Source organism: Bombus affinis, chromosome 3 (genome assembly GCF_024516045.1).
Source record: "Bombus affinis isolate iyBomAffi1 chromosome 3, iyBomAffi1.2, whole genome shotgun sequence".
In the NCBI taxonomy this organism is placed as follows: domain Eukaryota; kingdom Metazoa; phylum Arthropoda; class Insecta; order Hymenoptera; family Apidae; genus Bombus; species Bombus affinis.
In genome coordinates this window covers 632,890-657,554 of record NC_066346.1, presented here as the reverse complement: position 1 = coordinate 657,554, position 24,665 = coordinate 632,890, and the positions used below count along the sequence as shown (strand labels likewise).

The window sequence follows — 24,665 nt, the reverse complement described above, 5'->3', positions numbered from 1 at the left end:
CCAAATATTTTTGCCAAAAATATCGATCAACATGTTTAAGTTCTTTAACTAATTATATAAAATTAGAAATATTTAAAAAATACATATTTCTTGAAATTCCCTACGATTTAGCTTAAAAAGGAACATCCATGACCGTAAAACATAAAAGTGTTATCAGGGTGATATTATAAATATTTAGAATTTTTCAGTTGAGAGATACCAATAGAGACAATTACTAGGAAATTTCGGAACACACGGTTAACTTGAGATACTGACTGTTACAGGAAGCAACTGCAAAGAAGCAGTCTATCTAAGTCACGTGATCGTAACATAGTGTGCTGAAGACATGGCGGACAAAGAGGAGACTGAGAGAACCATCGCCGAAGACATCGTTGTCACCAAGTATAAAATGGCCGGTGACATCGTAAATCGTAAGAAAACGACTTAACGTTCACTAATGAAGCCGAACGAATAAAAGTGAAATTGCCTGGTTCATGCACGGGCTCCTTAATGTCTTATTTTCCGCCTAGCCATATGGAATGTGGCGCGCTAATGCCGGGCTCTCTTACCATGTGGGATAGTTGGCACCGACTATTTCGTTCTGATAACTTGTCGATACTTTCAATATTCTACACTTCTCTAACAATTGATCGACAACAAATTACTTATTTTTCATTACGTAGCTCGAAAAATTGTCCGTTTCATTTCATTATCGCAACGTAACAATTTTACTATGCAGAAATCATAATCCGCTTGCATCTCTGTATGTGTTTCCATTTCCGTAAAAAGACCATCTAGACGGATGTTCAATGAAAACTTGCGCTGTATGGCTCGCATCGTATTATGTTTGGAATTTATTATCATTTGAATAACATATTTAGCTGCAATATTATTTTATATCATATATAATGAATAAAAGGAGAACCGTATTCAAAATATCCACGAAATTATCTGAAACGTGTTTGTTTCAAATTTTGCATATAAAGGGGTCATCGATTTCAAATGTTAAATTTTTTGTTAATTTTGAGAAACAAAAATTGAAAAGAAACATTGATTATAACTTTTGATTTCAAAAAATATATTCAAATATTCTTTGCGTTAAAAAATCACAAAAAATAAAAATTTAATGCGTTTTACATTTTTTAAATGTAATTCTCATTCGATCTTTTTATTTTTCGTGGGACCTAAAAAATATCGAATATTGCGAAACTCCCTGAATCGGTTTAGCTCAATTTTGTACTGTTTGAGAGATAATTATAATTTTTAAGCATTTTTTAAATCTGAAGGATAAGAGAATTAGATGAAAATTATGTATAAAAAAATAAAAGACGTAGAAATATACATTAGTAAAGACAAACTTTTTGTACATATGTATGTGTTTAGTACTTACATAATTTCGTACATATTTTATAAATCTTACCTAGTATTTGTGTTGAGTATTTGTTAGTACCTATAAATGATAAATGATTTCTTTCAATTTCAGGGGTATTAAAGCAAGTTTTAGATAAGTGCGTTGCTGGAGCATCAGTAAGAGAAATTTGTGAGATTGGAGATGAACTGATATTGGATGAGACCAATAAGGTCTTTAAAAAGGAAAAAGAGCTGAAGAAGGGAATTGCTTTTCCTACATGCATATCGGTGAATAATTGCATATGTCATTTTTCACCAATTGCAAGTGAACCAGATCTCATACTCAAAGACGAGGATATGGTAAAAGTGTAAGTTTATGATTCATGAATATAATACATTCAATATTATAAAATATAACTTATATTCTCATTTTTTAAAGTAATTATTGTCTTCTATTTTTAGAGATCTTGGAGCACATGTTGATGGCTTTATAGCAGTTGTGGCACATACTATTGTTATAGGTTCTTCATCACAAAAAAAAGTTACTGGTAGAAAAGCAGACGTAGTGTTAGCTGCACACTATGCATCGCAAGCTGCATTGAGGCTTTTACAGCCAGGTACAGAGGTAAGTTATTTATATATTTTACACTTCTGTATCTATAAATTGATTAAATTTCGCGTTGTTTATGTAGCTTCTTTCTGTTTACAGACATACACGATAACAGAGACAGTAGAAAAAATTTGCGACGTATACAAGTGTAAACCAATTGAAGGAATGTTAAGTCACCAATTGAAACAGTTTAAGATAGATGGAGAAAAAACTATTATTCAAAATCCAAATGATGCACAGAAGAAAGAACATGAAAAATACACTCTTGAAGCTTATGAGGTATAGTTTATTCTACATATGTATATAATATAATATGTAATCAATTAGAATAGAGAAAATGCAATATATGTGGATTTTTTAAATTATAGGTATATGCAATGGATGTGCTGGTTAGTACTGGTGAAGGAGTAGGCCGAGAACAGGACACCCGAGTTACTATATTTAAAAAAACAGAGGAAACATATCAACTGAAATTGAAAGCGTCTCGCATGTTTTACTCTGAAGTCACTCATAAACACGGCCTTATGCCGTTCAATTTACGTACTTTCGAGGACGAGAAGAAGGCAAAAATGGCAGTTGTAGAATGTGTAAATCATAGGTTGATTGAACCATTCCAAGTAAGTCCGTTACTTATGTATAACTCTTTGTTTTTATATTTCATTAAAGAGTTTTATGTCATTATATCTTTATTACTATTCTAGGTGCTATATGAAAAACCAAATGAATTTGCTGCACAATTCAAATTCACAGTACTAGTAATGCACAATCGGCAACACAAGATTACAGGAATTCCTTTAGACCTTGACATTTATCAATCAGAATATGCTGTTAAAGATCCTGAATTGAAGGTATGAATTACGTATTATTTTTTTTTCAATTCCTTTTCTTTTACTGGGTTCTGTTATTAATTAATTAATTTTGTTTATAGACCCTTTTGTACACCTCGGTAAACCCGAGAACTGCAAAGAGAATGAGGAAGAAGGCAGAGAAAGCTGCAGGTGAAGTGGCGATGGAAGTTGATGCCAAGGCCTAACACAACCGTTTTAGCGTTCTTCATGACGTATTAACATCGTGCACTTTGTGTTATCTTTTGTTAAGCAGCTTCAGAGCAGAAATTAGACACTTTTTAACGTCACTATACCTCAAATATTTGTCTTTTTGTTGAGACGACATTGATAAATCGTGATTCTTCATATCGTTATATCTTTCCCATTTTTATATTGCTGTTTGTTTAATTAAATAACTGTATCTATTTAAATCCAGGAATTTCCATGATAAAAAAGTGTTGTATTCTGCCCTGGACAAATCGGACTTCACGACACTTATTATGCCACACTTACGTTTTTATACCGGACTATTTTTTCATGGACCATGGTATTATTATACATAAAACAATGATTATTCATAAGACATTTTACAGCTGATATATTACATCTCGAACATGTGAAATTTATTTTTCAAATAATGGTCGAAATATAATGACTGTATTGTGCGACTCAATTCGGCCGAGCCAGAAAGTGAACCGCATGTGCATTCATATGTTTCTTTCATAAAAGAAACGAATAAAATGCGAATTTGATTTTATAAATGTTTTTGGGTTATCGAAGAAAACTATCTCATGTTGATTAATGTCTCTTTCATTACGTAAACGAAAAGATACTTGAAAAGAATCACAGTTAATACGTTCTGCAGTTTCTGAATGCACTGCCCAGCGTGACACAACTTACTTTGACACTAATGCTAGTTTTGCACTAGCTGATTTTGTGCATCTCGTGTCTAGCGAATTAATAATTCATACTATAAAAAGAAAACACCTAATTTCGAATTGTACAATTGAAATGAGAATGTCCATATTGGAATTCCGTATAAACGATGAAATGCCAATGAACCTCGAAGTGTTTCGTTGTAAGAATTCCCCAACCGTCAAAAAATATTTTATTCTTATTCAGTTTAACTTGATGAAAATTTTACTGACAATGAATATTTAAAGTAAATATTACTCAAATGATCATAGGAGCATTTTGTGTTATTCACATTCAAATGGAAAAAGAAGGACGTCTTTCTAAGAACGAAAGATTCTTAGCTAGTGACTAATCGTCTTATCGAGGTAAAAAAGCGAAAATTATGAAATATTGATACAATGTAATGATAGTTTTGTATAAGGAAGATAGATAATGTATTTGTTCTAGATATTTTTTCTACTCAAATTGTGCATATGTCGAATGTTACCGAGTGTGCTTGTAAAACAAAAGATGTTTTGGGTTATCGTGCACTGTCCTTCATTTGCTCTAATCGGAGCATATAATGTCATCCATTCGATTTGGAATAATACTTTCAATAAAAGTATTTACCAAATATGGAAAGATTGGATCCGTAGTATTTTTCGTTCGTTACGGATAAATCATCAATAAATGCTTATAATGCAAAAAAGGACTGTGCACAAAATTCATACTTAACATAAAATTTAATACGAGACGAGAGAAATTGTTATTAAAAAGATATTAATGACAAGCTAGCAAGTATAGATTTTGACACGTGCATATTTCGCGAGTCATTAAACTGCTCCTTTTTTTCTCTTTCAAAATAGTCGTACTAATGTATTGATCTGTAAGATACTGTCTATTTCTGAAGAGACACACGAAATTTATCAACAAAAAAGTTAACGACCGAAAAAGATAGAATTTTACGGATTATATAACTCACTAATTTTTCTATGATATATAATCTCTGATGAAAGTGAAAAACGAAACATCAGAAATATAGAATCATATTTGCAACTGTGTCTTTATTGTTAATATAACAGGTATGTCATATGAACTAATATAGTTTTAATACTTGCTTCTGTTATATATAAGTATAGTCACAAGAACTAGTACCATATATATACATTAAAAAAAAAAAAGAAAAAAAAGAAAAAGAAAAAAAAATAGCAATACCATACCAGTTTATCAGATAAAATTAGGATGAATCAATATATTAAAAATAATGTTCAAAGTAAATGTAATCGTGTGATATCTATTTATAGATTCGGTAAAAAATGATACTACATTGAACATATTTTCGTTTTTATTTCGGTAAGAATAATGTTGATGAACTTTTTATGTCGACATTATTTTTTAAACTGACACAAAAGCAATACAAGTACTGTAAATATATATAATGGTTTGTAGTGATAAATTTATGAACAAAATGAAGAATTTTCTGACTATCACATATCTGGATTACAATATACAAATTTTAATTTTAATACAATTGCATTAGGAGTGGTAATATCAGCGACATTTATCTCACTGCCGTGTCTAAGCCCGAGTTCGATCAGCGTTTTTGTTAGATTTTCACGAGTTCTTTCCTCAATACTCGTTACAGTTTGCATATACAACGTTTTATTTTTCCCATCAATGTACGCCGTGAGACCTGGATTTTTCATTTGCAAGTCTGGCCTTTCACACAAGTTCTCTATCAAGTCTTTCAATTTGAATTTAGGATTACTAATTTCGATTTCTTTTGGAATTTGACTACACGCCACGCAATCTTCTTTCTTTTCTGCTTCATAAGTGTAAGTATAAATTCCATCTACATCATTGAGTACCTTTAGAAAAAGGAATTATTTGCTTATTATGTTGCATCCTTAGATTTCTAATTAAAATCGAAATAACAAAAATACCATATAGTTATTTAGCGAAGCACTACAACTGCTAGCAAGTTTAAACGCTTCGGTAGCACATGTTGCAGCAATGACAGCATTTGTAGATGCCACAGCAGGTATAATATTTTTGACTACACCTTGTACTAATCTGTACGTTAATCCTTGTATTCCAAATTGTGCTGCTCTTTCATTAGATTTTTCATAAATCCAATTTATGTGCTGAGGATCATCTCCATCTATCGCACAATCAAATGGATTTTCTTTTGGCCATTGAATTACTTTCACATACTCTATACAATGTTCTGGTAGGCGTGGAGTATTTGCTATTGTACACAATGGGTATGTCACCTATGTTCCAACATAATAGTAGTTGACAGAAGTTATATTTTATTTGTTCAATGTAAACAAATATTTTCAGTACATGTACCTGAGGAGGATATAAATCCAAAGTACATTCAACGCAAGCAGATAGACCAGGTAGTATTACTCTTGCATTTCCTTTAAAACCTTCCGTTCCTCCATCAATCATGGGTATTACAGTGGATCGATCAAGTTCACCATCTTCATAAACTAATAAAGACAGCAGCATTCCATTGATCCATCTTCTTGCAACGATCGAGTCTAGACCACAAATGACTATGTGAAATTGTCTATAAAATTCTTCATCTTTATCCTGTATTTTGCAAAAATGTGATATAACATTGCAGCCTGGTATTCTACTATTGACAAACTTTGCAGCTACTTCCGCTTTTGACGAGCCGATATCTTTATGGCGGAAGAGAAATTGCCTGCAATTTTTTTTTTATTAATCTCTCTATTCTTCTTTAATAAATATTTTGATAAATACTTTTGCTGAATCATCGTATATTTCCGTACCGGTTGAGGTTAGATAATTCAATCGTGTCCATATCGATTACATGAATTTGTCTAAAACCCATCAACCCTAAATCTTTAAGTAATTCGCATCCTAAACCACCGGCGCCAATGACGAGAATCTTGCAATTGTCTAATAAAAATTGCAATGTTTCTGGCGATGGTTCAAAATCTGGTCTACAAAAAGGACCTGTTCTTTCTAATACTTTTCGTAAACTACTCCATCGTCTATGCATATGATCGGGACCCATCGTTGAAATATCGTTAAAACGTATTAAAAATCACTTCCTAAACGATACTAAAGTATAAATGTTTTAATCAAACATTTTTATATACTTTGTGATCTAACCAAAAAATTCAAACATTCGTTGTGTTTCAAGTATCTAGCATTTGTGACAACAACTCAGTGCATGTCAGATGAATTGACGGAGTAAACACGATCGATCACGTGAAATTTTAGCTATTACCATTGGCTGATAGGTCGCTAGTGAAAAAAAGCGTTTAAACCAAGTTACTAAACCTAATACCAAATAATATCCTTGGTTAAGGGATAATAGTGAACAATTTGATTAATATTTCTGACTTTCTTCAAACTTTGATACGTTAAAATGTACCATTTAAATAAACAAGATATCACAGAAAAAAAAGATTCGCAACAAATTTCAAATGTTGTTAATTTTGCTCTGAAACTAAACCTGAACTTAACCTAGCAAAACCCGCCAAAAATTTCATTTTAATTTCGCGATTCGGTCACTAATGTTACATCGTCAAGGTTGTCGATGAAAAGCGTCTTCTTTGGTTTTGATGATTTGAAATATGTATAAAGCTCAGCAGTTTGAACAATTTTTTCCTATACATATAACCGGCGGTCAGTTTTAATTTAGAATTATATACAAAAATATCCCAGCCGCACGGCCATAACTTTCAAGCTGGGCTAGGTTAGTTAGAAATAAGAGTGCTCACGCTTATGGCACTGGTTGTTCCCGGACTAGTGCTGCACCATGCGGTCAAGTGCTGAGATCAACTAAAGTTAGTATATACAAGAACTTATAAAATTAGAGATCCGCCTTGTTTGGTTGCACACTAGCACTGACAAGAACCTATCGAGTTCTACGTTTCAAGAACCTACTTAATTGTACAGTTCTACGGGAAAGTTCATATTTACTTTTCTATCTGAGTTTTTTTTGTGTATTCTTTGTACAATCGTCAATTATTACTTTACTGTGTAAGAAAATACTAAAAGCGAATTCAACGTTTACAGCATATTTTGTGAATTTGGAAATGCCGAACTCGCGTAGTTTTACTTTGACGTTCGTTCACTTTGACGATTGTAGTTACAAATGTAATAAATACGGTTAAACGTGTTAATTATAAATGGTAACACCCTAAAAGTTTCGATAGAAATAATAGTAAATGTTATTATTTTGCATAAATTTTATTTGGAAAGATAATGGTAAACATTATTTCCGTGCCCTTTTTGATACATTAGAGTTTTACGTTAAATCCTAAATTTTGTAAATCTTTTGCCATTGATGCCACAGTTTGAACAGACAAAGGTTTCAGAGGTGCACGTGGAGGTCCAGGATTGATGCTCGTTAACAGAGTCATTGCTGGTTTCATGGTCTCTACCCAGGTTCCTGTAACATAATTACAACATTAACGATTAAAAGAAGGGAGTATGGTGCTAAATATAGAATATGTTTGTAAAATTATTATTTGTATTTCTAAATTTCTATACTTCTTTTCAGCCGAAGTTATATATTTTGCAATAAATAAGATTTACTCTTTCGTAAAGTAATATGTAACAAATTTAAGGAAAATTATTCGATGATTTGAATGGAATTGAACGGAATGGAATTCCTGAAATTCAGTATTGCCACCTCGTTTCGATCGAAATAGGTTTTACATAATTTTTTCATAAAATAGGGAATAAGATAAAGGAATAGCTTATAATTAAACTACAAGAAAAAGTAAAATAAAACCAAGTCAAAGTGTACTATTTTAAAAGAAAATACCAAAGAAAGCTTCAAGCTTGTAGAGTGCTAAAAAGTAGATTTTCTAAAAAGGCTTCATTTGAATCGCGTTAGCTCAAATTAAATCGGGTACAAAGAGAATTGGATCGTTATTTTTATCGAACCTTGTTAAATCAAGTTTGTGACAAGATGGAATTGGATGTACAGTGATTTTTACTATATGTATATGATACATAATTGGATTTATGCGTTTGGTAATATTTTTAGACGAAAGAAACATTTAATTATAATTTTACCATGTTTCGATACGTTCATCACAGCGTTTGTCAAACGTTGTTGCGTTTCTTTTCCTTTCACGACGTTTCCTGCAAGACCGGCTGCAAGAGTTTCGAGTACAATTTCGGAGAACATATTTGAACCTGTTGTTATAAAAGAATTCATTCCTAATGCACAAGCAGCGGTTATCAACTGAAACGAACACAATAATAGTATCGTATGAGTTTCTTACTATATATTTTTATATCGATTTTTGAAATTTTAACTCTTAAACCAATCGCTTGCATCTAATTTGTAGAATTCGACAAGCGAATAGATTCTTAGGATCGATTAGAACGAGCTAACGTGATACGATTTAGATCAAAGATTTATATATACCTAAATATCTTAAAGGTACCTACGTGTTTTACATAAAATGTAACTAAAATCAATTTCATAGAAATGTGAGTAACATAATGTGCCAGTTTGTAAAGTGCTTTTTACATTAACGAGTAATAGTTTATAAGTTTAAGATAAGTTGGAAATAATTTCAAAAGTTGGTAAATGATAACGTTATTTCTATGGTAAACAAACGTACACAACGTATACGTGAATATACGGAAAGAATTAATATGTTACTAATATGCGTATACTAATATTTTCGTCTTATTTCGGCCTCACGAATTACCGCTTAAATTTCCTGACACATATACCCGAATATCCTGTGTACTACCTACAGAGTTAACGTTAAATATGATATTTAAAAAGATAATAAAGAATACCTGATCGTTTCCAAGAAATACGGCGAATTTATTGTTACCAATGTGAAAAGCTTGAACACCTTCGTCTAAGCTAGAGCTTGTGAATTTTATTCCTACGAAAGTTGGAATCTCCTCTTCGTTAACAGATTCAAGAAACTGCGCCATATGCACTGAAAAAATGCCAATACGCTTTTAAATACATAATACTTCATATCGTAGGAATTTGCTGCCATACGATATTTTTATTAATAATCGGACGAAGAAAATATATAAGCGTAGACAGATATATAAATGACAAAGGATTTTCTATATTGCCACGATAACTGTATATCAATCGTTTGTCAATAAGAGAGAGAGAGAGAGGGAGAGAGAAAGTGATATTTTACAAATCAGTTTTGACGATTCCTCGGAATGTTTAAATGAAAAGAACGATGGAAATTATATTAACGTGATGTTTAGAGCGTGTTACAATTGAACATCGTAAGGTTGTAAGTTTCCATCTTGACATTTGCATATAATCGTTGTAGACATATTTCCTCGTATAGTTTTTCAACTTAGGACGCGCAATTGACAGAATTGTTGTAACTGTAATTATCAGCTTACCATTAACGTTAGTCAAGCTCGGAATATGATAATACAGAAGCGGTGTATTTGGAGCTGCTGAACTGACTAGCTTCAAATAATCCTTCAATTGGTCGGAAGTGCTTGGGCTGAAGTATAACTCCGGTAGACAGAGAATAGAATCTGCTTTAATGTTTTCAGCGTGTTTTGCCTTGAAATAAATATCGTTAGATGTAGTATCGAATTGTAATTTAGCGAAACGATAAAATGACATGTACTTGATATCAAAAGATCTTGTCATTATCGAGTAAGAGAATCGAATTTGAACGATATCGAATTTTGCATTAAAAGTTCTTCTACGTACGCTTCTTTTTAGCTGTCGACGACACCTATCTCAAATTTGATTTTATCGAAAACACGGTCTTAAACGAATATTTTAGTTTCTTAATATTTTACGTACAAGTTCAAGAACATCGGGAAGAGATGTACCGCCCACTTGAATCATCAAATGTTGCTTCGTTGTTTTCACGGCATTTGCCCACGCCTCGGCAACTAATTTTCTTTCGCTGGTAGTCATGGATGGGCCTTCCCCGGTCGTTCCATTTACTATCGATTACAAATTTTTCCTTCTATATATAATTCCGTCTTCGAATTAATAAATAATCTCTTACGTCGATAAATCGAATCGACTCCGGAATCTCGTTGACCACGGAACGTATTAAAGAACGTATCAAAGAAAAAAAAAAAAAAAAAAGAAAAAAAAAATAAGGATCGCGATGTCATTTGCGAATGAGAATGTTTATTACCATTTTTTTAATACTATTAAACGATCGAATGACGAGCACGATATACATATAAGTATACATATAAATATACAGAAATTTGACTTTCGATCATGCTAAATTTGGACATCGATGATAATCGACGAATAAAATATTTTAATCGTACAAATAGGTACAATCCTTACGTACCAAGAACACCGGTGACTTTTTCCTTCGCCAAATAGTCGGCATATTGCGGTATAATCGACAAGTTTAAAGTTCTTGCGCTAAAATAAACAAATAGATAGAGTTGTAATTTTATTAAAACGTTGTATCTCTAAATTGCCGCATTCCTGAACGATTCGACCGGAATGCTTTGGATCGTCGTGTCGTTAATAAATTTTATTTCGAAATATTTAGATATTTACGTTTGTTTGAAATTTCGTTAACGAACACGAGAATTCCGGCCCCGTTCAATCGAGCTTTACAGTCGGTAGTAAATTTTTTTTTATTACGGTACACGTATATTTCTCTTTTTCCATATATCATGTCGTTAATCTAGGACAAAAGGATCGAATTTACTCTAATCTCGAATGATTTGATCCCAACGATCCCAATATTATCTTTATTATTTTCGCCTATATTTTCCGGCTTTTTCCCTAAGAATTCTGGATCGCAATTGCACCTAAACCACTAACAATTATCCTAGCAAGTTTCGTAGCAGAAATGCATACGTTCTCACCTACGTGTTTCCCTATAATAAACTCCTCTTCTCTCCTCTGGAAGATCGTTTCTTCCTTCGTCCTGTAGCGTTATTATAGGATGCTATCCCTTTCGTTTTTCCATTTCTAAATTATGTAGCGTACAGTCAACCACATTTTCTCGCATGTTTCGTAATTTCTCGATGAGATCTTTCTTTTTATGTAGTTTAACTATCGATTCCCACTCGTAATTATCGATTTTCCTGATTTTTTCGTATTAAATGCAGACATGTTTAAAAAATTCACAAAATTACTATTCGCTATGAAATACTCGCATCTTACTCCGTGTCTTGGCATCGACTGAAACGTAACGATCGCACGACTGCGGTGCTTACGTCGCGTGTATCTTTACGCGTCCAAAAACTTCTATCACTTTGGTAAACATAATTATCTATGTAAGTAACGCTTATGTAACGCTCCCTATTCCATCGTCCGGTCCTATATACGTTGTCTGGATTCTCCTCTAATTTTACTCACATATTATCGACGCTTGTACGTTTATTCCGTTTATCGCGGTATTGCGACATAAATTGCATCCTACACGCGAATTCCGTTTCTCGCCGATGCAACGGGTCCAAGTTACGCATATACAAGACTACGACAACGAAAAGATCGCATTCCCTTTTAGGAAATTCGAGGTAATTTCGGTTAAGTTTCAACGAACAAGTTTTCGTTATTTCATTTCATTTACAAGTTCATATCATTTAGTTTTACCAGTCTATACGACGCGATCTGTATATTTGCTACTATCTTCTATTTCTTCGTTATACTAATATCGCTAATATCGGATAAACGTTACGGAAATTACCTGTCGTTATTAAAGGGTGTGAATACTGGGGTGATCAGTCCCTTATAGTTGAACGATACTCTCTGTAATTAAAAATAAGCAAATCTGTTATCAACGCATAATTTATCGTTATAATATTTTATAGAAAAAAAGTAGCTCGTCTTCTAGTAGCATTTATAAATATATTTTTTGTTTGTATTTTCTACGTACGATGTATCGTTATATTTACATCGTATTTGATGTATAAGTAACTTTTATTATGCAAATATACATAGACGTAAGATGTCAAATATGTTTGAGGTAAACGCAAGCGTATTTGAGCGCAGTAGCGATAAATTTCTATGTGAATAATGATTTTAATTCGGATATATACGTACAATATAAAAGATACTATACGTATGTTTGAAGCGTTGTATCTCTTAAAATTTAAGTTTACGTCGATCAGTGTATGCAATAAGCATATAATTGATAGGCAGTTCAGAGGTCAACTATTTTTCCCTTTTCTACCGATATAATGTAACGCGAATAACGACGGTATATTACATTTAATTAGTCGAAGCATCGTTTGATTATATATTCGAATAACGATATTCCAAAATTGAACTTTTAAACAATTATTTTGTATTTGTTGCTAAATTTTCAGAGTTTCGCTACAGTTTTGGAAATTAGTATTCGAACGTATATTTTCGATTAAAATATTTTAAAATCTGTCGAAAGCAAGAAAGATTTGATCATAGTCGGTTCGAAGGTACGAATAGGTAAGCTGCAAAATGAATCTGCACGATAATCGACGTGTACGACGTACATATGCATACGTACCGGCATTCTGGAACGTGTAGTGAACTCGTGGAGCTTCAATTAGGGTACTGTACATAACGCGACGAAGAGGAATATTTTAACCGTGGCTCTGATAAGATTCTCTCTGCTGAGTATCAAATATCACGTGTTACGTTTTGACTGATATCAATTTTTTGTCTTACAGTGCTAATAATATACAATATGTATATGTACTTTCTTCACGCTTTATATATATTTTATATATATTTTGACCAGAGTCGTAAATTCCCGTTACGATTATATCAGGTTGTTCGAAAAGTTTCTTTCGTTTCGTAAGGTGATAATAGACGCGCAACAATTTCTGTTTTCTATCGTTTTATCGAATTAGGTATGATCCATTTCGTTCTATTTCTATTATTATGTTCGTGCGTAATTCAATAAACTAATATAAAACAAACAACATCGCGCGCGTATTATTTCCTTATAAAACGAAAGAAACTTTTCCGACAATCTAGGAACTGGTTGAATCGATTAACAACACCGGATCAACAGGTTACAATTTACGCTTTATTTCAACAACTTATAGGCAAGATAGTCACGCTCGATGCGTATAGATATAAGTTAACCGGATGACTGATCTAAAGTAGATATAGACGGGTGCGTATAGATACGAGCTAAACAGATGAACGATCTAAAGATGGAAAATCAGTCACGAGATGTAGACCGATCTAAGGATGACAACTAGTAAAGAGATGTTGACTGATCCGATGATGAGAAAGCAGCCAAGTTCGGTGACGATGATGTCGCAGAGGAAAACTCTTGCCGAGCGTTGGTCGCTTCACCGTTGGTCGCTCGCGGGTGGAAATCCCGGGAAAAATGAGAAAACTCACGTTTCCCCATTTTTTACCCGATGGAGCAATAACCACAAGGAACCTTTCCACTCGAATATATTTTATAACGATGAAGCGCCCTAGGGGTAAAACGCAAATGCTTAGTTTTATCACAGTTCCTTAGGATTATCGCGGTCCGACTAATTATATTTGCATAGGTAGTGGCCGCCTCGACCGAGCGATGAATTCCGGGTTACGCGAATGAAAAGATAGACTCACGTACGTAGAATGCACGCGACGCATGTACAAGAATTTCTACCGCAAATATCGTTGTTTTCGCAAACGAACGGTAAACGAAGCGTAATGGAAAGTAAATTTGATCGAAGCTTCTCGCGTATATCTCGGAAACTAAGGGTAACGACGAGCTTGACGATACATTTCAAGGTTATCGAAGTATCGAAATCTCCTTTTCCAAATGATTGCCGATTTCTCCTCAAACGATACGGTATTTATTAAATTTTCGCTGATTGTTTTATCTCGTCGTTGATATCTAAAGGTCGGGGTTGATATCGAAATGACTAAGGTTATCTATAAAAATGCTTTTTACGTTTATTTACACGTAGATCTTCTCCTTTTAACAATGCCAATGATATATTAACACAATATCGTAGATAAATTATATGTGTAGTAGCGTCAAGATGACCGCATGCCTTTTCATTTTTACGGCTATTACGCGTACCATTATTCGAACATTATTCTCGAAACAAGAACGAACACTACTCGAAAGTTTATGTAATAACGCTAGAGAGAATACTACTTAATGTTACTCGCTACGATCGCTTTCAATTGTTGTTGTTCTTTTCTCTTTTCTCTTTCCTCTTTTTTTTTTGTTTTCTTGAATTTTGTTAAATTTGTTTATCGCTTAAATACAACGAAATTCACGCTACGGCTTATCGGCGTATATTAATAAAAGAATCTTTCCTTTACCGATACGTTTACTCTTTCTATAATACCTTTTCGTTTTTCGATATTAGCGCAACGTACTGGACACGATGTCACGATGACGATGGCGTTCTTATATAGCGCTCGACTCGCTTTAGCCGTTTCTCTTTTATCGCAAACAATGATTTTTCTTTATATTCTACGAAGAAATTTATCCAACGTACGTATCTTCTCGTCATTAGCGTTAACGCTATTAACGTAATTACGACACCTTTTTTTTTTTAAATTGCTCGTGTCTATGAATACGTCGAATTGCGTTTCTATTAATCGATCAACGAGCAACTAAAAACGCGAACATAGCTACCAGTTCGTAACAAACTCTGTTGTGCTCTGTGAAGAATACGAACGAAAGTAAAGCCTACGATCACAGAAACTAAAACTGAGTACGAATGACAGATGACTAGAGATACCTCATCGGAAAGTAACGCGATCAAGTTTTTGGAAATCGTATTACACGTGGAAAAATTGTTTAAATATTTAATTCGACGACTTGTTATCATCGAAAGATCTTTTTCTTAGTAAACGTCTTCACGCGACGGAAAAATTATAATTCAATCGTGTAAAAATCCTAAACGGGAATACGTCTGTTTCGTCGATTCGCTATTTCATATTCCAAAAACTTAATTTAAAAGACCAACTATCGAACGAAAATGTGTATGAGAAGGATTTTGACGGACTTTTTAAATTATACGCTAGGTCGTGGCACAAGATTAAAGCATCGTTTTTATTAGAATCGAGTTGTCTTCGCGAGACTGTAACGACCTATAATTTCTTTGAATATATTTATTACCAAATGCAGTGTTAACATTTACGCGAATGCTCTACAACGTTAAGTCGTTACGTAACCAGAACGCGCAGTACCTACATACCTAGAAAAAATGATTTTTCTGCAGGTCGCTATCGAGTATAGTTTTAAAGGTACGTATATTTTTTAACGGATTTAAAATAACAGAAGGAAAAGGTAATATTACGCAGAATAAACGTGTATAAATAACGTATAAGATATTTAATGAAAAATTTCTGGCGTTTATTTCTTTATTTTTATCGGAGGAAAGTATAATTCGTCGTTTTTGAATTTGCTTAATTTGGCACGTGGCTGTAATATATAATCGAATTATAATATAAGTCGAATGAAAATTTCATTAACAATTTAATACGTAGGAAAGATACCTTTAAGTTTTATCGTAACATAAAATTCAACGTACGTATATCGTGATTACGTTTGCAGTAAAAGTAACGCGTTTTTTTAAAAAAACGTAAGACGTAAAAAAATATTCTGTAATTTTAAGTCACGAAGCGAAATGAAATAATACGTTACACGTTTGTCTTAATTTTTATCAACGAATGTTTAGAATTTCCATTTATATATATATATATATTTCATTGAAAAATTTGAACAGTCATTGTTACATTAACGATCGCTATTATGTTTCTAATAATTAAGAGCCCATTACATATACCTATAACGAATCACTCGTAAATTGTATCAATTTATCGTGACAGAAATCGATGTAAAGCGGTAGACGTATTTACATAGCTTTGTAAAAACGAGACAGAATCGATACTCAATTTCTCTGGTGTAAGAGAACGAAATACGAAAGAAGCATATTAGTCGTAAACGAAGCAATATCTCTTTTAGCAGGAAACGAAAGGTAAAGCTAATCGAAATTCCATAGGAACGATCGTTTTTAATGCTATTTCGAAGTCACTTCTTCCAGCTGGTTACGTTACTATTATTCGGCGAAGACTCAACGAATCGGTTTAATGACTTGTACGCGCGATCGATGTCAGCAGTGGCAACGACCTAATTTACTGACAATGCATCGAAAAGCGGTCAATGAGAATGCAGTGAAAACGACCCACATTCTATTATATATATATATATACGTATGTATATTAGTTAATACATATATGTAATATATGTATATATATATATCATAAAATTCACACTTATGAAAAAGACATCTCGTGTATATATAAATATATATACATTTATTTATGTATATATATATTTATATATTTCAATTTGATAGATCAACAGCCGTGGCCGGACCAGCCTGGACACGCGGCAGAAACGTCTTAAACTGTTTCTTCTTATCAACGCTTTTTTCTTTTTTTGCTATTACCTCTTTTTCTTTGTAATTTTTATTCGACTTCGAATCCCATACCGTACAAAAGTGCAGTATATAATTCGTAGCCGTTGAGTGCAACGCGTACGGCTCGATCCGATAACGATCGTTGCTCCGAATGCTTGCTACTTCGAATTAGTTAGCTTTACTTTTTATTTAGTTTAACTCGTTCGCGTTGCGCATCCGATCGTCCGACGAAACGTTGGTTCTTTCCTGCTAACGCGGTTATTAATTATACGTTTCGACTACAAATGCAAATTTTATTTCGCATCCAACGCGTCTTTACAAGAGACGAAAGCGAAGCTCGCGGGAGTTTGCGAAGTTACCGCTACGTAATAGTAACAATAACGCGTCGTACGATAGTAATACGTAAGTTTTATTAGAAAATGCCTAACAAGTCGCTTCGCTTTTTATATTTAATTTAATATAGGTACGCGTGAGTTTCCATCGTTAGAACGAAATGCAACGTTTTTATACTCGAGTACATGCAGTTTCCTCCATCGATTGTTATCGAATCAGCCAGTACATCTGCTCTCTGGATGCATGCGTGCGTCGGTATGCCAGAAGTATATGCACCCACGCATATGTAGCCATGTAAGAATACTTTTTTATATACATACACGCGCAAATGCATATAATTTATATTCATTTATGTATCGTTTATATATTACGCGCAGATATTTTAACGCAACAGTTACCGAAGAACCACGGATATGTACAACAGTTATATGCCCGATCGATACAGGATATACGTTTCTTTCGTACGCACGCAACTTTTATATCCTTCGAATTCGACTCGATCGAAAAAGGATAATCGAGTGGATCAGCTCAATTTATATTGTTCCCATTGTCTCGTTCCGAACACGACCGATCTTATCGATTTGATGTAGAACAATGCAAAATGTTCACGATCTACGCATCGTCCTTTTCGTCTCAGTAACTCGTCGTAATGTTTATTCGAAACGATCGTATCGAGTTTTAACGATAGACGATTGGGATTCGCGAGACGCGCGTAAGCGTTGTCAGATGCGTTTCTTCGTACCGAACGCGGACGAGCGACGTTGTCTTCCTTGGTTTCCTTGCTAGGAGCAACAAAGACAGAATCGTTCGTTTCTACGATTTGACGTTCAAAGTTTCGCGCGATCGGAAGACGAAGAGAGAACGCTTTGATGTTCCCACGCGCGTGCCGAGTACGCACGTTCGTAAAACTCGATCGCGTGTTTTTAAATCTCGTCGAGCGTGGATTTCGGGCTGCTCGATCTCCTTCTCTGTTCTTTGTCCCCTTAGATTTTCCCCTGAAATTTTCCCTCGAATTTCCCCTCGAATCTCATTTCAATCATTACGGTTTTATCGACGAAAAGAAATTGAATACTGCATCGTTTACGTTGAAGTGGCGGCCGTTGAGAGCTCGTTGGAAAATACGATTAACGAGCGTGGTCCCAAAAGTTTTAAGAAGTAGTTGTTTCTTTCTAGTGGAATACAACGTAGCTTCCGTCTTATAAATATTCTCAACAGATATTTCGGAATCAGCCGTAAAGAAGGGACTTCCAAGCACAAGCGCCGTTACGATCGACGAATTGACGGAATCACGAGAAAACAATTTCAAAGAATCTTGCTGTTCCATAGCAAACAGGCTGATCACGCGATACGCGTTATTACCGTAATTCGATCTTCGTAAGTCGACGTTAATTCGAGAGATCAACGATTCTAATATCGTCTAATATAGATATTTCGTGCAAGTCCGTAGCGACGCGAATGCTTCTGAAATGTTCAACAACAAATAATAACTCGATTCAAGAACTATCGCTGTAGTATTCCTGTTCTACCGTTCGAAAGACGTCCGTTGTAATCGATGATATTCTCGATGCGGGGGTTTTGTCCGAGACTCAAGGAGCATCGAATTCAACTACAACATTTAATTACCGTTATTAGTAGCCCTTGTTTGCCTCTATGTATGTACAAAATGTTGCACGATAGTTGCTTTACGCTACGTAAATACTGTTTCGGTGTGTAAATGTGCTCTCTCTCTCTCTCTCCCTCTCTCTCTCTCTCTCTCTCTCTCTCTCTCTCTCGTGTATTTTGTTCGTAAAAAACCTTGCGTTACCATGAAACGTTATTAACGTGGCGTACGTTACGTTTGAACAAAGGTTACACATTAAAACGAATGAAATTAATGCTCAACGACACGTTGAATCGACAGATGCATAGATATCATATAAATACTTATCCAAGTATTTATACCATATATTTATACAATATACATACATACATATACATATTGCACTTGCAGTTTCGATCACATCGAATCGATATAATATTTAGCCGAGATTTTTTACAAAATTTCCTACTATTTTCGTAAATTTTTCAAGAACAACGCAATCTCAAGGTAGTTGTTTTTTTTTTTCATACAGAGTCATACAGAGTTGAATTTTGGTCATCGCGAATCTAACGACAAAATGAAATTTGTATCAGTTTCTAATGTAATTCAAAGTCGGTTCGGAATATCGGTTTTTACGACCGTGTTACAAGATATTACACACGTATATTACAATGTTACAAAACGCTACAAATGTAGATAACGCAATAAAATAACGTGTTAGCTATTTCTAAAGTAACGCAACAATTTGATACAGCGTAAAAATTGATTTTAACGAAGCTATTAATAGCATTCATTTTAATCGTCAGAAGCGTACACAGTGTTTTATATTTAAATTTAAGGTAACTTCTTGTCAGGCGTGAACATTTTACTAACTGTATATACAATTCGTTTACCTCGTAATTACAACAAATACACATGTATTTTTCTTGTTTCCTCTTTTATAAGTTGTACCTAAAATCGATCAATGACTTTACTATTGTTAAACGTTAGCAAATTTTGGAATAAAATCCGCGTATTAAAAATGAGTTTTACTTTCGAGCAAGTCTTGTTGCAAACACGTATATAATTAGCGAACCACGATATCTATCGTGGTTCGCGACGTAACCATCGAATTTTGCCTCGTCTCGTGATATACGATCGTTAGATAGACTCGAAAAAACGGGTAAAAGATGGATGAATGAAGTGGTGTCCAAAAATATATCAAGGAGCGCAGTAACGTCACGAAGTTATTCGGAAACATCATCTTTGTATAATCGTGGAAACGGCATCCTATAAGACAAAATATCGCAAGTATTTAGGAATGTTTTTAAAAAGTGGTTCGCTCGGTCAAATGAAAACGGCCGGCAAATTTTCTCACAGAACGACGTTTGCCGCTTCTAGAATCGAAGGTCGAGAGGAAGATCGTGCGTATTCCGAAATTGTTTGTCACGATTCGTTGAAACTACCGTATGCTTCGTTAGGATAAATACATGGAAGACAAAGGATAATCTTTAATCGTGACGTTGCTGGTCCACGGTAGATAGATTTTATAATATTATCTTTTTCGCTAATTATTTCCACCTATTGTATATAGAATTATACCATGAAAATTAGGCAAAAGGTTCCGACGAAAGACTCGAAACCGAGCGGAGCACAACGATCCTTCGAACGATCGGAACGACGTTTAAGAGTGAAAAAGAATCGATACTCCTTGGTCTCATATTTATAATCTATAATTGTATTCGCTTAACACTCCAGGAGTAGGGAGGCAATGATTGTAAAAGTAACACCGACGACTCTACTTTCTCGCTTTTTTTCTTCAGTATCAACAACATTATAATAAATATGACTTCTGAGTAGCAACTTCACGCGGGTTAATATTTCTCGTTCGAGAGTTTTCGTTACAGAAAATCCGATCGTACGCTTCGTTAGATACAATAACCGAGAAGATAATGTAATTATGTACATGCATATATTGCCAGCACTGCGTCTTCGTAACAAACGAATAATTCAAACAAATCGCCGCAAGTACGTGTAGACTAGAACGATTCTTGCGCAGAATATGATCCGCGCAGTCAATGGGAATATGCAAATAATACTGCTGTTTCATAGATTTTTTTTCTATTTAAATACTAACTGTAACAGGTAATTCACTTTATAACTTTAACTTACTTCATTGCGATTTCGAGAACTTTACCTTACGATGAATCTTTCTGCTAGCACGCTGCTTGCTTAATCGTGGACGAGCTTAGCGTCGTATTCGTAAAATAATTTAGTTACGTTTTACTTGAAGCGCACCTTTAAACATCGACGATAGAGCTTGACTAGACGTCTCATTTGTCATTCCTAGATGCTGATTCTCTTGCTTTCTGTGACTTTACTCTGCTACTTTCTTTTCTACGTATAAGATGGGACAGCCCGATGTAGAAATAAAATATCGATCGAACATCGATCAAAGTACCAATAGACGCTAATACGACGAATCTTGTCAATCATCGATAGAAGAAATAGGACGTTACGTACTATACGAATTTTATACACGGATGAGATAAATAAACTTCGTATTCCATTCGTACGGTACTCGTTTAACGTGTTTCGTATATACTTTTTATTTCCTTCGATAAAACGCCCGGGGAAAAAAAGTCACACTGCCTGGCTCTGTATCGTATAAAATTTCGTCTTACAAAGTATATACAAAGAATAAAAATAAAGAAAAAGAGAAGTAATCTGTTATTGTCGTCGAGTAGAGTCTTCTTTCCGTATACAAATTTGACGTACAAATAGCAATAGCGACTGTTTCAGGAAATAAAGCGACGTTGCTTCGAAAGAAGCGGAGGATAGGTTTTTAAATTTTTTCAGACAGGAATTATTTTTCATAAAAAAAAGAATTCCATAAAAATTTGTGCAGAATCTGTGCAGTAGGTCAGATAACGTTGCTCGATCGTTAAAGCGCAGCGTAGGAACGTATCCTGATAAGATAAAAACGAATACTTATGACTGCATGATCGACATTCACACGTATATCGATCGTGATATTCATAATAATTAAGGATTATTATGAATAAAATAACTTCTAAAAACGAGTCAGGTACTTAAAGTGCAAGCGTTAATCGTTATATTCGAAGGACAAGTTAATACGTACTTATAAAAACGAATCAGGTCCCGTTGTTGTAAGTTACGTTCATTTAGAAATTGTCGGTTGGCTTCGTTCGCGAAATAAAATTAACCGGTTAGGAAATGTTTTTCGTCGTAAAAATTCTCTAGATTCTCGATAAAATTGACGAAGCCCTTTCATCATATTATACACAAACGTTTCTCGTAAGTATAGGTATATACGTGTATTAAAATATATTATATAGATTAGAAAATATATACATGTATATAAAAAAATATGGAAAAGAGATTTACATTAATTTACAATGAAAAAAAATCAATCTAATCGAACTAAACTTTGCGATTAAAAATATTACTTCTTTGCCATTCTTTGGAAATTCTTTGGAAATTCACCGGAATCCGTTGAATCTCATAATTCTATTTTTTCTTCGAGGAACTGACGTTTTGCGGATTATGCGAGATTACGCTTTTGTACATTTACGCGATAATACTAATATGACTAGAGAAGCGTGATCGTAAAATTAAAAATGATCAAGCATACGATAAAATTAACTTTTAGAGTTTGAACGAAGATGAGATAAACATGTCGTTATGTAAAATTTTTGGGCAGCGGGTAAACGTGTTAACAGGATTGTTCGAACGTATCGGTAGTTTGGCTTTCTTTTTTAAAGCTATTCTTATACTCCGGATGCGCGTAGTTTACAATTTCACGTCCAATCAAACTCTGTCTGTACCGATGATACCGTTTGTCATCAACACCGGTTTTGTCTCCAAGTAACGGTTTAAAGACTCAGATTATGCAGAATCAAGAAGCAGTGTCGAGTATAATTAGGCATCTTTTCGCTTATTTATCATTTATATCGTAACGTTTGAATGCTGATTACTGGTGGAGTTGTTTTTTCTTTCTTTTTTTTTTTTTTTTTTCTTTTCGAAACGATACGAACGATATTCGAGGTTTCTTTCGTCAAACATCGCCTGAAAAGCGTCGGATAATTTCGCATTTGCCTTCCGAAGATTCGATTTACCTCGAACGCGACGATTTATCGTAACTTACTGTTGGTTTTTCCGAGTGGCGAAGATCGATGAAATCGACGTCGCCCTTGACTGCCACTATGACTTCCAAACCCTTAATTTTCTTAAGGATACCTTCTTCAAGTGAAGGGCCGCGTTTAAAATATCAGACTCGCGAATATCTTCGCCATCGGAGTGAACTTCCCTTCTACGACCGTGCATCAGTAGACGATGTCTCAGCCCCCTGGAAGTTGGATCGGAAAGCGCTTCCGAGACAGGCATCTTCTCCTTGCTGGAACCTGGCAAGGAGACCGATCTTCCTACGGAGAAACCTTTGCTGAGCCTATCCAAAGTGGCTGGCAACAGATGCCGCCTCGGTATTGCTTGTTCCCTTTCTCTCAGAATGAATCTTCCGAGCGTCTTCCAAAAGGCTTGAGTACTGTACACGTTCTCGTCATCGCGTAAAACTCTCAATTGTCGACTGCCACTACCAACGGCTCCAGCTCCTCCCCATTCGAGTTCTTCCACCAAAGCGAACTTCATCGGATCCTCCATTCTTCTGGCCTTCACCAAAGCCTGAGCTAGAACATCTTGAGCAGAACTGCTTACAGGAACGCGAAGTATCGCGTACGGTATATCCGGCGAAACGTTATAAATGCAAACTAAGAAGGTGTCAGCTTCGTCCCAGATATGCGTGGACGTGTCTCTTTCGGAGTCGAGCTTCGAGTGTCCGGCTGTACTCCTTATAGAAGCCAGCCAGGCTCTGCTGCTAGGATCGTCGCCTACCCTCTTCAAGAGGAAACGACCCTGCCCTTTCCATAAAGCCTGCGCTTGCAACGGGTGCTCCGTTGGATCTAATACGCGTTGAGTTGGAAGTTCTTCCCTGTCTCTTTTCTCCCAACCACGAGAGACTTCTTCCACCAAAATGTATTCGTCGACTCGATCCGCGGATATTCCGGCTTTCTGAAGAGCTTGCAACATTACCTCTTGCGTCGTACTCTCCTGCGTCACTTTTAATATAGTGTACGGTTCCTCCGGTATCACGTGATAAACCATTAGGAAGAACATTCTTCTCTTCAGCGTCACTCCACCTAATCCAGGATCCACCGTAGTCAATTTTTCCGGTTCCTTACCCGACGATGGCCGCTTCGACGATTCTTTGTGATCACGGCAACACGTGTTATAATCGAGACTCTCCTCTTCCAAACGGGAATAAATGAACAGCGTGGACAGAGCCAAAGGTTTGTTCTTACAGGAACGCAAACGTACGTGTCTGTAGCCGGGTTTCAAGCATTTTAGCGGAATGACCCTTTGGGCGATCAAATGATGGGAACTTGCTTCGACGATGCCGAAACGCAGAAAGGCGAGGTCTTTGAACATTACTTGAAAGCAAAATTTCTCGTTCCAAATAGGATTCAGCGCGTTGTTTTGTATTATTTTCGTTTTATGCTTGGCACAGTCGATCGGAATGCCGACTAGTTCGATTTCGACGTACGTGCTGGCGACGAAATTTGTTGGGGAAACGTACTGGCCAGAGACTATTGAAAGCGTCAGGTGTGCCGAATGTAGCCCGTCGAATTCTTTATCCCAAGGATTGAAGCGTCTAGAAACGAGTTTCACATTTTAC

The 24,665-nt window shown here is 35.0% G+C and overlaps 4 protein-coding genes and 1 long non-coding RNA gene across 9 annotated transcripts in view; 2 read left to right on the top strand and 3 right to left on the bottom strand.

Moving 5' to 3' along the window:
• LOC126914501 (NEDD8-activating enzyme E1 catalytic subunit) overlaps positions 1–7,402 on the bottom strand; it is a 41,710-nt gene extending 34,308 nt beyond the window's left edge. Inside the window, exons 1-4 of the mRNA XM_050718531.1 lie at positions 6,462–7,402; positions 6,013–6,373; positions 5,604–5,933; positions 5,165–5,528 (exon numbers count right to left, since the gene is read on the bottom strand). Of these exons, the coding sequence (XP_050574488.1) occupies positions 5,165–5,528; positions 5,604–5,933; positions 6,013–6,373; positions 6,462–6,709 (1,303 nt within the window). The 5' untranslated portion in view covers positions 6,710–7,402. The remainder of the gene's footprint in view (positions 1–5,164; positions 5,529–5,603; positions 5,934–6,012; positions 6,374–6,461) is intronic.
• LOC126914523 (proliferation-associated protein 2G4) lies at positions 252–5,150 on the top strand. Its single transcript, XM_050718592.1, has 7 exons — positions 252–410; positions 1,463–1,697; positions 1,792–1,954; positions 2,039–2,218; positions 2,308–2,556; positions 2,641–2,787; positions 2,868–5,150. Exons 1-7 carry the CDS (start codon positions 326–328, stop codon positions 2,970–2,972), a joined length of 1,164 nt encoding a protein of 387 aa, XP_050574549.1. The 5' UTR covers positions 252–325; the 3' UTR covers positions 2,973–5,150.
• Positions 7,403–7,767: 365 nt separating the features above from the next.
• LOC126914542 (uncharacterized) lies at positions 7,768–9,264 on the top strand. The gene is made up of 2 exons (XR_007709672.1): positions 7,768–7,911; positions 8,000–9,264. It is a non-coding gene; the product is annotated as an uncharacterized LOC126914542 (long non-coding RNA).
• On the bottom strand, positions 7,875–13,301 carry LOC126914528 (N-acetylneuraminate lyase-like). 2 transcript variants are annotated; one of them, XM_050718598.1, is made up of 8 exons: positions 13,137–13,255; positions 12,339–12,400; positions 10,980–11,056; positions 10,469–10,614; positions 10,051–10,219; positions 9,469–9,617; positions 8,728–8,899; positions 7,875–8,095 (listed from the first exon to the last, which is right to left on the bottom strand). In XM_050718598.1, the coding sequence occupies exons 1-8, from the start codon at positions 13,140–13,142 to the stop codon at positions 7,944–7,946; spliced, it is 933 nt and encodes a 310-aa protein (XP_050574555.1). In that variant the 5' UTR covers positions 13,143–13,255; the 3' UTR covers positions 7,875–7,943. The 2 variants fall into 2 exon arrangements, with proteins under 2 accessions (XP_050574555.1, XP_050574556.1); XM_050718599.1 differs by lacking the exons at positions 10,980–11,056; positions 12,339–12,400 and having other exon boundaries at positions 13,137–13,301.
• A 2,979-nt stretch (positions 13,302–16,280) lies between these two features.
• The window catches only part of LOC126914503 (1-phosphatidylinositol 4,5-bisphosphate phosphodiesterase epsilon-1-like), a 127,835-nt gene continuing 119,450 nt past the window's right edge, over positions 16,281–24,665 (bottom strand). For all 4 annotated transcript variants that reach the window (XM_050718536.1, XM_050718539.1, XM_050718538.1 and 1 more), the window contains one exon: positions 16,281–24,641. In XM_050718536.1, the coding sequence (XP_050574493.1) occupies positions 23,138–24,641 (1,504 nt within the window). In that variant the 3' untranslated portion in view covers positions 16,281–23,137. The remainder of the gene's footprint in view (positions 24,642–24,665) is intronic.